At 39.9% G+C, this 14,348-nt stretch overlaps 1 protein-coding gene across 3 annotated transcripts in view; it reads right to left on the bottom strand.

The window, feature by feature from the left end:
• The window catches only part of LOC141098475 (death-associated protein kinase 3-like), a 143,409-nt gene that overhangs the window by 48,788 nt on the left and 80,273 nt on the right, over positions 1-14,348 (bottom strand). The window contains exons 5-6 of one of the 3 annotated variants that reach the window (XM_073586305.1): positions 9,369-9,395; positions 4,430-4,582 (exon numbers count right to left, since the gene is read on the bottom strand). In XM_073586305.1, coding sequence (XP_073442406.1) covers positions 4,430-4,582; positions 9,369-9,395 — 180 coding nt within the window. The remainder of the gene's footprint in view (positions 1-4,429; positions 4,583-9,368; positions 9,396-14,348) is intronic. The other 2 variants (XM_073586307.1, XM_073586306.1) reach the window with 2 other exon arrangements.

Genomic DNA, 14,348 nt, shown 5'->3' with positions numbered 1-14,348 from the left:
GCCATGCCAGCAATTCCTGCAGACACCATTAGCTGCCACTCGTCTCCTCTGGCTGACTGCGCAGGACTCCTCTTCAGCTCCATGTTCACCCAGGCTTCACAAACTCAGAATGAATCAATCAATATCACCAGCAGTGATTGCACACCCTGAGACTCACTTATAGAGCCCCACACCTGATTCATAATTACGTGCACATTAAACCTAACGTGCAATACCACTAACCACCACCGGGGACAGTCAAGTCACTTGGCACTTGCCAAAGTAAAAAAAAGTTCACCCTGTGCAATTTAAAACTGTCAGATCAAATTCAGATCATGACAATTTTTCCCCGTCTTCCAGTACACGATATGGTAAAATCAATGGTATCGTTGAAAAGTTATGACTCTGGGAAGAAGGGGAGAAAAAAATGAAACCGCAAAAATGGAACATCCCAAGGTAGTGAGAGGGTTAAATCACAATATTAGAGCCAAAATGCACTATACAAATATATAATAGTTTTAAACACGTGTAAGAAAAGATAATAAACAGGTAAAATCATTTGGTCTCTGTTTGGAATCACAGATGTAAGTCTAAACCCAAGATCTCAATTACTAAATGGAAGCCAAAATTATGTTCTTTAGACCACCCATCTGCACAATATTTATGAACCTTTAACCCCTTTCTGACATCAGACGTACTATCCCGTCCATGGGACCCGGGCCCCTATGCCCATGGACGGGATAGTACGTCTACCGCGATCAGCGGTGCCCACGTGGTGAGCGCCGCTGATCGCGGCCGGGTGTCAGCTGATTATCACAGCTGACACCAGGCACAATGTGTCAGGGGCGGTCACGGACCGCCCCCGACACGTTAACCCCTTGCACACCGCGATCAAACACGATCGCGGTGTACCGGGGGTTAAAGGGAAGTCATTGGCAGGGAGGGGGCTCCCTCCGTACTTCCCTGAGCCCCCCACGGCAGCGCAATGTGCAGCGCTACTGCGGGGGGCTCCTTTCCTGCAGGCCCCCGAATCCAAGATGGCGACGGGGGCCTTCGGGGGCCTGCAGGAAGCTGGCTTCCTCAGTGCCTGCAAAGCGCAGGCATGAGGAAGCCTTCGGCACTGCCTGTGACAGATCGCTGATCTGTCACAGTGATCTGTGATGTGACAGATCAGCGATCTGTCACAGGACAGTGATGTCCCACCTGGGACTATGTAATAAAGTTAAAAAAAAAAAGTGTTAAAATAATTTTTAAAAAAATCATCGCCAAATAAATTAGAAAAAAAAAAAAATTATTCCCCCAAATAAATCCATTTTTTGGAAATAAAAAAAAAACAAACAATAAAAGTACACATTAGGTATCGCCGCGTCCGTAACGACCCGCCCTATAAAACTGTCCCATTAGTTAACCCCTTTAGCGAACCCCTTAAAAAATAAAAATAAAAAACGAAGCAAAAAATAATTTATTATCATACCGCCGAACAAAAAGTGTAATAACGCGCGATCAAAAAGACGCATATAAATATCCATGGTACCGCTGAAAACATCATCTTGTCCCGCAAAAAACGAGCCGCCACACAGCATCATCAGCGAAAAAATAAAAAAGTTATAGCTCACAGAATAAAGCGATGCAAAAATAATTATTTTTTATATAAAATCGTTTTCATTGCATAAAACCGACAAAACATAAAAAAAATGACCTAAATGAGGTATCGCTGTAACCATACTGACCCGAAGAATAAAACTGCTTTATCAATTTTACCGCACGCGGAACGGTGTAAACGCACTCCCCCAAAAGAAATTCATGAAACGCTGGTTGTTGTTCATTCTGCGTCCCAAAAATCGGAATAAAAAGCGATCAAAAAATGTCACGTGCCCGAAAATGGTACCAATAAAAACGTCAACTCGTCCCGCAAAAAAGAAGACCTCACATGACTCGGTGGGTCACAATACGGAAAAATTATAGCTCTCAATATGTGGTGATGCAAAAACTATTTTTACAATAAAAAGCGTCTTTTAGCGTGCGACAGCTGCCAAATATAAAAACCGCCATAAATAGTAAATCAAACCCCCCGTCATCACCCCCTTAGTTAGGGAAAAATAATAAAATTAAAAAAAATGTATTTATTTCCATTTTTCCATTAGGGTTAGGGCTAGGGTTAGGGCTGTTCGGGTTGGAGTTAGAATTGGGGGTTTCCACTGTTTGGGCACATCAGGGGCTCTCCAAATGCAACATTGCGTCTGATCTCAATTCCAGCCAATTCTGAGTTGAAAAACTCAAATGGTGCTCCTTCCCTTCCAAGCTCTGCCATGCGCCCAAACAGTGTTTTACCCCCACATGTAGGGTATCAGCCTACTCAGGACAAATTGCAAAACAATTTTTGGGGTCCAATTTCTCCTGTTACCCTTAGGAAAATAAAAAATTGGGGGCAAAAATATCATTTTTGTGGAAAAAAATGATTTTTTTATTTTCACGTCCGAGCGTTATAAACTTCTGTGAAGCACTTGGGGGATCAAAGTGCTCACCACACATCTAGATAAGTTCCGTGGGGGGTCTAGTGTCCAAAATGGGGTCACTTGTTGGGAGTTTCAATAGTTTAGGTACATCAGGGGCTCTCCAAACGCACATGACAACCGCAGACCATTCCATCAAAGTCTGCATTCTAAAACGTCACTGCTTCCCTTCCGAGCCCCGACGTGTGTCCATACAGTAGTTTTCTCCCACATATGGGGTGTCAGCGTACTCATGACAAATTGGACAACAACTTTTGGGGTTCAATTTCTCCTGTTCCCCTTGGGAAAATAAAAAAATTGGTGACTAATTGATCATGTTTGTGGAAAAAATACGATTTTTTTATTTTCATGCCCGGGCGTTATAAACTTCTGTGAAGCACTGGGGGGTTCAAAGTGCTCACCACACATCTAGATAAGTTCCTTGGGGGGGTCTAGTTTACAAAATGGTGTCATTTGTGGGAGGTTTCCATTGTTTAGGTACATCAGGGGTTTTCCAATCGCGACATGGTGGCTGATCTCAATTCCAGCCAAAAACGTCAAATGGCGCTACTTGCCTTCCGAGCTCTGCCATACGCCCAAATAGTGGTTTACCCCCACATGTGGGGTATCAGCGTACTCAGGACAAATTGCACAATAACTTTTAGGGTCCCGTTACCCTTGGGAAAATAAAAATTGGGGTGAAAAGATCATTTTTGTGGAAAAAAAATATGATTTTTTAATCGTACCGCTGTACGTTATCAACTTCTGTAAAGCCCTTGTGGGTTCAAAGTTCTCACCACATATCTAGATAAGTTCCTTGGGGGGTCTAGTTTCCAAAATGGGGTCACTTGTAGGGGGTTTCCACTGTTTAGGTACATCAGGGACTCTCCAAACGTGACATGGCGTCCGATCTGAATTCCAGCCAATTTTGCAGTGAAAAAGTCAAACGGCGCTCCTTCCATTCTGAGCTCTGCCATGCGCCGAAACAGTCGTTCCCCCCCACAAATCAGGTATCAGTGTACTCAGGACAAATTGCACAATAACTTTTGCAGTCCAATTTCTCCTGTTACCCTTGGTAAAATAAAAAAAATTGAACCTGAAGTATTTTTTTTGTGAAAAAAAGTTAGATGTTCATTTTTTTTTTTTTAAATATTCAAAAAAATTCCTGTGATGCACCTAAAGGGTTAATAAACTTCTTGAATGTGGTTTTGAGCACCTTAAAGGGGTGCAGTTTTTAGAATGGTATCACTTTTGGGTATTTTCTATCATATAGACCCGTCAAAGTGGCTTCAAATGTGATGTGGTCCTAAAAATAAAATGGTGTTGTAAAAATGAGAAATCGCTGGTCAACTTTTAACCCTTATAACTTTCTAACAAAAAAAAATTTTGGTTCCAAAATTGTGCTGATGTAAAGTAAACATGTGGGAAATGTTAGATATCAAGTTTTTTGTGTGCCGTATCTCTGTGATTTAAGGGCATAAAAATTCAAAGTTGGAAAATTTGCCAAATTTCCATTTTTTTTCCACAAATAAACGCAAGTTATTTGAATGAAATTTTACCACTAACATGAAGTACAATATGTCACGAGAAAACAATGTCAGAATCACCGGGATCCATGGAAGCGTTCCAGAGTTATGACCTCATAAAGGTACAGTGGTCAGAATTGTAAAAATTGGCCCGGTCATGAACGTGCAAACCACCCTTGGGGTGAAGGGGTTAAGCTCACCAGCATGTGCTTTCCTATGCAGAGAATTACTGCATAAAAATCATTTGCAAAGGGTCTCTATGGTGAGCGAATGGCACCACATCCATCCATAGTGTGGCTTCTGTACAGCATAGACCTCCTAAACATATGGACCTGACAGTGGTCAAAAACAAAGTCTGCACTTAGCCTAATTGTTTGGGTTTATGGCTGCAATGTATTTTTTAGTGAGGGAAAAAAAAAAATAAAAACTCACTTTGGATCTTTGACTAGCAGTCTTCGTATGAAATCCTTAGCAAGTTCACTTGTATTAATAAAATATTCCTCATCAAAATCATAGTTAACACCTGAAATATTAGTCAAAGTTTCCTGCTTCGTCTCTCCCAAAAATGGAGATGCCCCACTTAACCTAAGTAAAAAAAAAAAAAAAAAGAAGACAAGGTTAAACAGAATAAGGTAGATTAGAAAAGGATATAGTTTTTTATGTTACATAATTTTGCTTCCTATGCTCTCAAGTCAGTTGTGCTGTCTAGTATAGAATAGCAGAATCCTCAAAATCATTACTGGGTGAGTGAGTTCATCTGGAACTAATTTAAAAGATATTAGAGGGACCATAGTGATCCTTTTAAATATTTTGGAATAAGGACTGGATTTTTATAAAATCAAAGAAGTGAGCAGACAAAAATAGGCCGAAACGTTGCTTTGTTTTTGACTCATCACTGCTGTGAGGTTTCAAATATTTTGGATTTTTATAAGGATCTCTATGGTGTCTCAGAAATCTTTGGATTTGCTGCTGTTTTTGAACCTGGTGGGAGGCCCTGCCGAGCAGCAAATACTCAATGGTGCATATAAATTATATACTGGGAAGAAACACAGTTTAAATCGCATTACAAACTTATGTTACCATTTAATGTGCAATTGATAATTTGCAATATGGTACGAGGTATATGTCAGGAAAATATGAGTTATTTCCTAATATCTTAAGCACACATCCAGAGCTGCCTGTTGCCCTCACCCCCTTTGGTTTATGAAAGACCAAGCTTCACAAGCGATCCCCCTTGCTGCTGTAGCCTCCCCTTGTCTGACTCTGTGAAATTCTATCCACTCCCCCCCTCCCTTCAGCAGATGGTCACTTTTATTACTCTGGCCAATTAAGTGTGTGGTTTTTTTCTCTTTCCCGCCAAGATTTCCTTTGTTTTAATCCTAAAATGATCAAACTCAAATGTAATAACTCCTGTTAGGCTGGAGTCACACACAACGAATAAAGAAATCGGACCCATTTTAACGGTCCGAAATCGCACAAACGTATCTTAACCAGTGATCCGTTTTTGATGCGATTTTTCTTCATTGATGCGATATTAATCGCATGTAAGGATCCGTTTGACATCCGTCTGGCGAGATTTTCTCGCAAGATAGCTAAATGGACATATAATGGAGCCCAATGACAGATTTCCGCACACAAACTAATAGATATAGACACATTAAATATATATATATTAATGTGTCTAGATCTATTAATTTGTTTGTGTGCGGAAATCTGTATATATATATATATATATATATATATATATATATATATATATATATATATATATATATATATATATATATATATATATATATATATATTTTAAACATGTCATAGAGACACATTTATATATATATTTCTAATTTATACAGTTCTTCATTGCAGAATAGCCGCTGAAACATTTGCCGGCTTTTGTAAAATCATTCTTCTGCCCGACATGAAATGACACATGGTTTACATATAGTTAAAAAAAAAAACATGAAATTAAATGGTTATGTCTATCACTATTAATTATATGAGGGTTTGTGGGTAAAATTTTGGAGTTGTAGGGGTTCATTTAAGGGGTTGATTCGTTGTATTAAATTGAGGGAACTCCCTGCAGCCTCAGTGACGTCAGCGGGAGTCCCCGCAATTGAATACAACGAATTAACCCCTTAAATGAACCCCTACAACTCCAAAATTTTACCCACAAACCCTCATATAATTAATAGTGATAGACAAAAAAAAACATGAAATTAAATGGTTAACTATATGTAAACCATGTGTCATTTCATGTCGGGCAGGAGAATGCTTATACAAAAGCCGGCAAATGTTTCAGCGGCTATTCTGCAATGAAGAACTGTATGAATTAGAAAAATAAATATATATAAATATATATATATATATATATATATATATATATATATATAATACAATACATGTCATAGAGATATATATATATATATATATATATATATATATATATATATATATATATATATATATATATATATTTATTTTTCTAATTCATACAGTTCTTCATTGCAGAATAGCCGCTGAAACATTTGCCGGCTTTTGTATAAGCATTCTCCTGCCCGACATGAAATGACATGCATGTATATATATGTGTGTGTGTCTAGATCTATTAATTCGTTTCTTTATTTAACCGGTCACTGTGATATTACTGTATTTGAAAAAAAAAAAACTGGGCTTTCGGTGCGATTTTACCGCAACTCGCACATCGGGTCCGTTTGCAATCCAATTTTTTCTCGCCCCCATAGACTTGCATTGTCGAATCCGATCCGAAAATCGGTGACAATCGCAGCACGCTGCGATTGTCTCGGTCCGAGGATTGGATCCGTTAAAAAAAAAAAAAAAAAAAATCGCATGATGTGAGCTGCCCCATAGAATAACATTGGGAGGAATGCAATGCAATTTTTTATCGCATTGCATTTGTCCGATTTAATTGCTAGTGTGACTCCGGCCTTAAACCTAGAAACAGGAAAAGTAGATTTCCAGAATCAGGATAATTGAGGCTCTGCAGGCAGCGCTTTGCAGCCTGTATAGCCATCAGAAACCTGGGAAATGAGTTTATGCCTCCTATTAACACGCAGACATGTCGTGTTCGATCTCAAAAGAAAGGTAAACTCGTAGGGGAAAATATAATGCCCCTGTCGTCACACTGTGAGCTTTCCAGCCAAATATATCGCCGACCTCCGTCACGTGATCAGGGTTCCGCGAAGTGTTGCCTTGACAACCAGAGGTCTCATGGTTGTTGCAGGCACATTGTTGTGAGCGCCGCCTGGTGGACGGCACTCATAGCAATGCAGTAAATCAGCTACATATGGGTGATCAGCTCATCGCCCATATGTAGCAGAGCCGATCAAGTGTGGCATGCTTCTAGGACTCCTATGGAGGCTATTCAAGAATGCCAAAAGTAAAAAAAAAAAAAAATGGTAAAAATTAAAAAAAACATTAAAAAAAAATTAAAAGTTCAAATCACCCCCCTTTCGCCCCAATCAAAATAAAACAATAAAAAAAGAAATCACACATACACATTTGGTATCGCCGTGTTCAGTATCACCCGATCAAAAAAAAGATTAACCCGATCGCTAAACGGCGTAGCGACAAATTCAAAACGCCAGAATTACGTTTTTTGGTCGCCGCAACATTGCATTAAAAAAGAATGTATTTGCACAAAAGTGGAACCATTAAAAACGTCAGCCCAGCGTGCAAAAAATAAGCCCTCACCCAACCCGAGATCACGACAAATGGAGACGCTACGGGTCTCGGAAAAGCGCGCAATTTTTTTTTTTTTTTTTTTAAGCAAACTTTGGAATTTTTTTTCACCACTTAGATAAAAGAGAACCTAGACATGTTTGGTGTCTATGAACTCGTAATGACCTGGAGAATCATAGTGGTAGGTCAGTTTTCGCATTTAGTGACCTAGCAAAAAGCCAAGCAAAAAATAAGTGTGAGATTGCACTTTTTTTTGCAATTTCACCGCACTTGGAATTTTTTTTTCCCCGCTTTCAAGTACACTACATGGTAAAACCAATGGTGTCATTCAAAAGTACAACTCGTCCCACAAAAATTAAGCCCTCACATGGCCATATTGACGGAAAAATAAAAAAAGTTATGGCCCTGGAAAGAAGGGGAGCGAAAAACGAAAAATCAAAAACAGCTCTGAGAGTTAAGGGGTTAATCCCTTTTATTGCCGACTGTCTTTACATATTGCATTTTGTCTCTTTTAGTAATGTCTTTTGTATTTTGTCAAACACTGCCTATATTTTCTGTAGTAAACCTATAAATTTACTAGTTTTGTTCTCCTTGCTCTATGACAGAAGCGACACGTACTCCGCTCCAAATCACGCTACCTGTTGGTTGCTTCCTGGCCCGATATAGGCTTTAGTATCAAACGAAGAACTGGTGGCAGCGAAGAGTCCAGGTTGTATTGGGGAACCCTGGCAGTGACGGATTGGATATTTGTGTATCCCCTGCCTGGGACTCGTCATATACATACTGCCCTCACTGCAGAGTGCCCAATAGCCAGTACGCGACAAGGCAGCCTTTCCGGCGACTACTTATCCTAGGCGCATTACCCTGACTGACCTGATAAGGGGGTTGCCAGAGAGCTGCAAGTTCCTAACTGGAACTGAAAGTGGAAACAAAAGTTGGTTTATATCCCTGACAGTAAATAATCTATTATACAATACCTTCAAATTACATGACTGAGAATTCTCTATATATGTAAGTTCCAGTGTGATTAGAAATAAAATAGACCATTTCATTTTTCTCTCCACAAAGGCCCCGTGGTGATTTATTCTTGTATTTAGAATTCAGAAAAGGAATGGATGCTTTTCTTGTGAGTAACAGTATAGAAGGTTATGAATAACATAATATTATAGGTAGATGGTTGACCCAGCTAAGGGGAAGGAATTTTTTTTCCCTATGGAGAAAATTGGCTTCTACTCTGTGGGTTTTTTGCCTTCCCCAGGATCAACAATGCAGAAGAGCTGCACTAAAAATAGGCTGAACTAGATTGACATAAGGTCTTCCTTCAGCCTTCAAAACTATGTTACTAGAATATTTATCAGGACTATTTGGATTGTAGCTCTACATTTACTGGAACAAAACGGTTTGTTGCATAAGGATTAAAGAGACTAACCGGTTCACAGCTTTCTCCTTATACACAGCATAAGGAAAAAACTACCAATCTACCATGGGAGGGTGGGGTGAGCCTGCTGCTCCTGAATGCCTGAACTCTTGGTGTTTGGCATACTCTGCAACCAATAGCTCTGTTACTTACTGAAAGTCTTGTTCATACAGTCGGACACAAGCTGGTGACAGATTCTTATTAATTATTACATTAAAAAAATCACATGTTTCTGACTACACGTATACTCACAGGATGTAAGTGATCACTCCGATGCTCCTGTGTAGACATTAGAAAAATGTTAGGAAAAGGCTTGTAATAAATTAGAAAAAGATTAATTCTGTACTTCTAATACACTTCTGTGCTGTCTCCAGCCATTGGTAGGATTTATCTATGTCAGTCATCTCTATTATCTGTCAACCAAAATTTTTTATTGAAATTTTTAAATGGTATGGGGAGAGGGAAAAGGAAAGGCATGAGGGGAGAAAAAAGGTGGGGGGTGATAGAGGTAGAAAAGTTGGATAGGAGGAAGCGAAAAATCAGGAAGGTGAATAAAAGCTTTTTTACATGTCGATTTCTTCCTCATCATGTAACCAGTGTTCGTAGATTCAGTACTATGAATATGACAATGATATGTAATCCAAAGAAAAGAAAATTCACTTGAGAAATGAAGAAAACATTTTTAATCCAAATTATGTTTCTTGACGGAATGAAAAAAAAAAAAAAAAAGAGTGAAGAAAGAAGACCATCATGTGGAAAAAGCCATGTAGAGGTGTGGAAGTAGTTATTCCCAGTTGGCTTAGAAAATCGAGGCCTTCCTCCGGAGACAAAATGATAAATGATTTTGAAGCATATTTCACCTGCAAAGAAAATACTTGGGTCCAGCAGTAAAGAATTCCAGCACATAGGAGTTCATGCGTAATATGTCAAAATGATTTCCTTGTTTGCATCCTGGTCTTAGACAAATCTTTAAACAAAGTTATGTTGTTGAATCGGGAAGGAAATTTCATGGAGTCTCCAGTCAAAGCCAAAAGGTAATTTCTTATCCACTCAGAATAAAAGGACACAATGACATCTCTTGCTAGGTCTGTTGGAGAGAACTTGGTTTAGGAATTCTGCAGATGTTCACTTCCTTTATGTTTGGTAATAATTTAGAAACCATTTTGGAAATATGTTTTTTTAGTTGAAAAGGTTTTACTGATTCTGGGATTCCTCTGATTTTTAAATAGTTTTTTTATCTTGATTTCCTCAAAATTAGCCAAGCTGTTTTTAAAAGGACCGGATATCCTTTTACAACTGCTTTAGAAAGTCTGTGAAGGCAATTTAAATTTGGAGAGTACTGGATTTCAGAATAATGTGGTTCTCTTGGATATCTTCTATTATTTTAGAAGATTTTGGAGGTATATCGGGAGCATCAAAAGTCTCTTAATCAGTACCTTTGCATACAATAAGAATTGTTTCCTTCAGTAATTTTTTAATGAAATTCTCTGAAGTTTTTAACTTGTTTGATGGGGGGGGGGGGGGGGGGGGGGTCTTCGGACTTCTATGGAATAATCCCCTTCTTTCTCACGATTCCAGATGTTGTTTTTGGAAATGCCAAGTATTGCCAAAAAAAGTTGCAAATGTTTACCATGAGTCCTTCTGAAGGAGAATTGTCAGAGGCAAGTATGTTATCTGCCATAGAGATGCATTCTTTGTTTATTAAATTCCATGCAAAGGCACGTTCTTGGGTTCCAAGAAAAAAAAACTGCTCCTGAATATTATTCCCTCTATATGAACTCTTTCTGGTGATCAATTGAATGTACAGATATACTATTTATGTTTTCCCTATCAGAACTCTGCACCGAGGTCCCTTCAAAATTGTCAGAAAATTCTGATGTTTCTGGACTCCCTGGATGTGAATCAAAAGAAGAAACACTGGAATATTCATCAATGGGTAAGTCATTTGTTGAATGGTAGTCAATATATTTAGAATTGTTATCCCAGAACGAATCTGCAGAACATGAGTAATCAGAATTATTGGAATCTTCAGAATGTATATTTTCTAGTTCTGCGTATAAATTGGATGAAGAATTCATTTGTAAGAGTCGTGAGTAGATTCGGAAATCATTTCAGGATCTCCCAGATCACTACAATTTTTATTCTGCGTTAACTCCCCAGCTGAAGGAGAAATTATTGAATTATTTAAAAATAACTCACTTTGTCTTTTAATGATGTCAAACCTAACGCTTTCCCCTATGTGACTAAATTGATCAATGTGAGTTGCTAACATAGCAGAGCCAAAATAGATTTTTGTTCCGCTTTACCGACAAGTCCATTCATGGGTGTCATGCATATTTGGGATGATGAATTAATGTCCTTAGAAATATCTTCTGTAAGTTTAGGATCCATATTGAGAGATTTAAAGGTGGCACATCTCTCTGGTACAGTGCACGATTCATAATCTGGAAATTCATGTACTGCTGGATCAAGAATATTACTAGACTAAGACATGGCAATTGAATTATTTAATGGATTCTTGCATAGCTTCATTAGAAAGTCTTGACTCTGAGGCGTGTTCCTCTGGATTATTGGGGAAATATCTGAGGATTTAAAGATTGAAGCATCGGGCAGCTGTGTTTCTGTCACAAGGTTTGGGGGCATAATTTGGCTGTGACATGTCGGCTGCTTCATTTAATTTACTACTGCGTTGCCTCACCTGATCGTCAGGGTTATGAGGCATGTTCCTTTAGATTTTGGGATTATTAGGAGGCAAGTTAGGGGTGGAACAGTTACCTGATAAGGAGGTAAGTTGTGGACCACTGAGTTTCAGAGATGGTCCTTCCGGCAGCAGCAGGAAGGCTGACACTGTGCGCTACTCAAGAGCAATGAATACTCAATGCTCTCTGCGATGAACAGTCCACGGCATTCCAGCATCAGTTCAGTATTCCAGCAGCTGTGCTCTGCTTGTGAGCAGCGCACGACGTCCCTGCCATGCGCTGCTCACAAGCATTAAGCAGCTGCTGGCATCAGAACAAAATGCGCATTTTTCATCGGCTCCTACCCGTTACTGCACAGCACTTCTGCACCAGATTGTCTCCTATGACCTACTCATGATTCTCCCGTGATTTCTCTCTTCTAATGAGCTTCAATCTTAAACCGTCTGATGAAGGTCAATGAATAGACCGAAACGTCATGTTTTTTGGATTATGCCCTCTGAAATAAAATAAAAATATTCATTATCAGCATTGATCTTTTGAGTGCCGGATTAATTTTTTACATTGATTAAGGATTGGTTACCCTTATCCGGGCACCACCATAATTTGAGGAGTGACGTGTCATTATATTTTGTAATCATACCAGGACCGGGATGGGACCAATCATACCAGGAATAGGGGTGTGTGGTCTTTTTTGTTCTTTTGTCCCAGAGGCCTGGGAGTTTGAGGGTTCTGGGCAGGATCTTAGTTGTTCCTAGCATTGCGCTTCTCTGGACAGAATTCAGATGTTGCTCCTGGGATCTGTTGTAGCCATTTTCCCAACTTAGGGGTCAATGCTCCAAGTGCCCCCATCACCACTGGAATCACTGTTGCTTTCACCTTCCATATTTTCTACAGTTCTCCTTTGAGGCCCTGGTATTTCTCCTTCTCATATTCCTTCTTTCTGATGTTGCTGTCACTTGGCACTGCCACATGTATTATCATTGCAGTCTTCTGATTCTTGTCTACTATCACAATGTCTAGTTGGCTAGCCAACACCTTATCCGTCTGGTTTTTGAAGTCCCAAAAGATTTTAGCCCTTTCATTCTCCACCACTTTCACTCGGATCTCCCACCTGGACTTAAGGGGACTTGGCCCATATGCTGTGCAGATATTCCTGTATATAATTCCCGCTACTTGGCTGTGACGTTTGATATACGTTGTTCCTGCTTACACTTTGCAACCTGCCGCTATGTGTTGGACTGGTTCTGAGGTTTCTTTGCATAGTCTGCACCTTGGGTCTTGCCATGTGTGATAGATTCCTGCTTCTATGGAACTGGTACTTAGTGCTGTCCCTTGTGCTACTATGATTTGTGCCTCAGTGCTGTCTCAGAGTCCAGCTTTCTCCAGCCATTGGTAGGCTTTCTCTGTCAGCCACCTCCATTATCTGTCGATGGTACATCCCATGCTGTGGCTTGTCTTGCCATGGCGTTCATGTTCCTGTTCTTCCTTCCAGATCTGTTGTGTTGCTGCCTTAGGCTTTCTCTCAGCATCTCATCTTTTGGTGCCATTTTTCTGATGTATTCCTGGATACTCCGTGTTTCATCCGTGATGGTGGCCTGGATGCTTATCAAGCCTCGACCACGTTCCTTCTATTGGTATACAATCTTTTGTTGCTAGACTTAGGGTGGAGACTTCTATGCATTGTGAGGAGCTTGTGTGCCTTCACACCTGCAGTTTCCATCTCTTCTTTTGGCCAGCACACTATGCCAGCAGGGTATCTGATAACTGGCAGGGCATATGTATTGATGGAGCGGATTTTATTCTCATCATTGAGTTGGCTCTTCAGGACCTTTCTTACCCTTTGATGGTATTTGGATGTTGCTTCTTTCCTTGCCTCCTCATCATGGTTACCATATCCCTGTGGAATGCCGAGGTACTTGTAGAATGTCTGTACATCTGCTATGTGCCCTGTTGGTAATTCCATCAGTCTTGACTACTTTGCCTCACTTTATTACCAACCGTCCGCACTTCTCTAATCCGGAGGACATCCCAATGTCTTCACTGTAGGTGCTTGTCAGGTGGATCAGTGAATTGATGTCTCGTTCGTTTTTCACATACCGCTTGATGTCATTCATGTTGAGGAGGTGGCTGATGGTGCTTCCACTCCTGAACTTGTATCCATAGCCAGACTCTAATTATCTGACTGAGGGGGTTCAAGCCTATGCAGAACAGCAATGGGGACTGTGTATCACCTTCGTATATGCTGCATTTGATGGACACTTGTGCTACTTGTCTTGAGTTGACTTCCTATGTTGTTCTCCATAGCCCCAATGAGTTTCTGAGAAAGGTTATTAATTTCCTGTTGACACTGTAGAGCGCCAAGCACTCACAGATCCATGAGTGTGGCATTGAGTCATAGGCTTTCCTGCAGTCAATCCAGGATGTGTTAGGATTGGTCCGTCTGGATCTTAAGTCTTGAGTGACTGCTCCATCTACTAGGACCTGGTGCTTAGAGCCTCTGATTTTGGTCCCAATGCCTTTTTGAGCTGAATTC

The sequence above is a fragment of the Dendrobates tinctorius genome, unplaced genomic scaffold, assembly GCF_039654945.1.
Source record: "Dendrobates tinctorius isolate UK_male_01 unplaced genomic scaffold, ASM3965494v1 ptg000092l, whole genome shotgun sequence".
Classification (NCBI taxonomy): Eukaryota; Metazoa; Chordata; class Amphibia; order Anura; family Dendrobatidae; genus Dendrobates; species Dendrobates tinctorius.
This window is presented reverse-complemented; position numbering and strand designations above follow the sequence as displayed.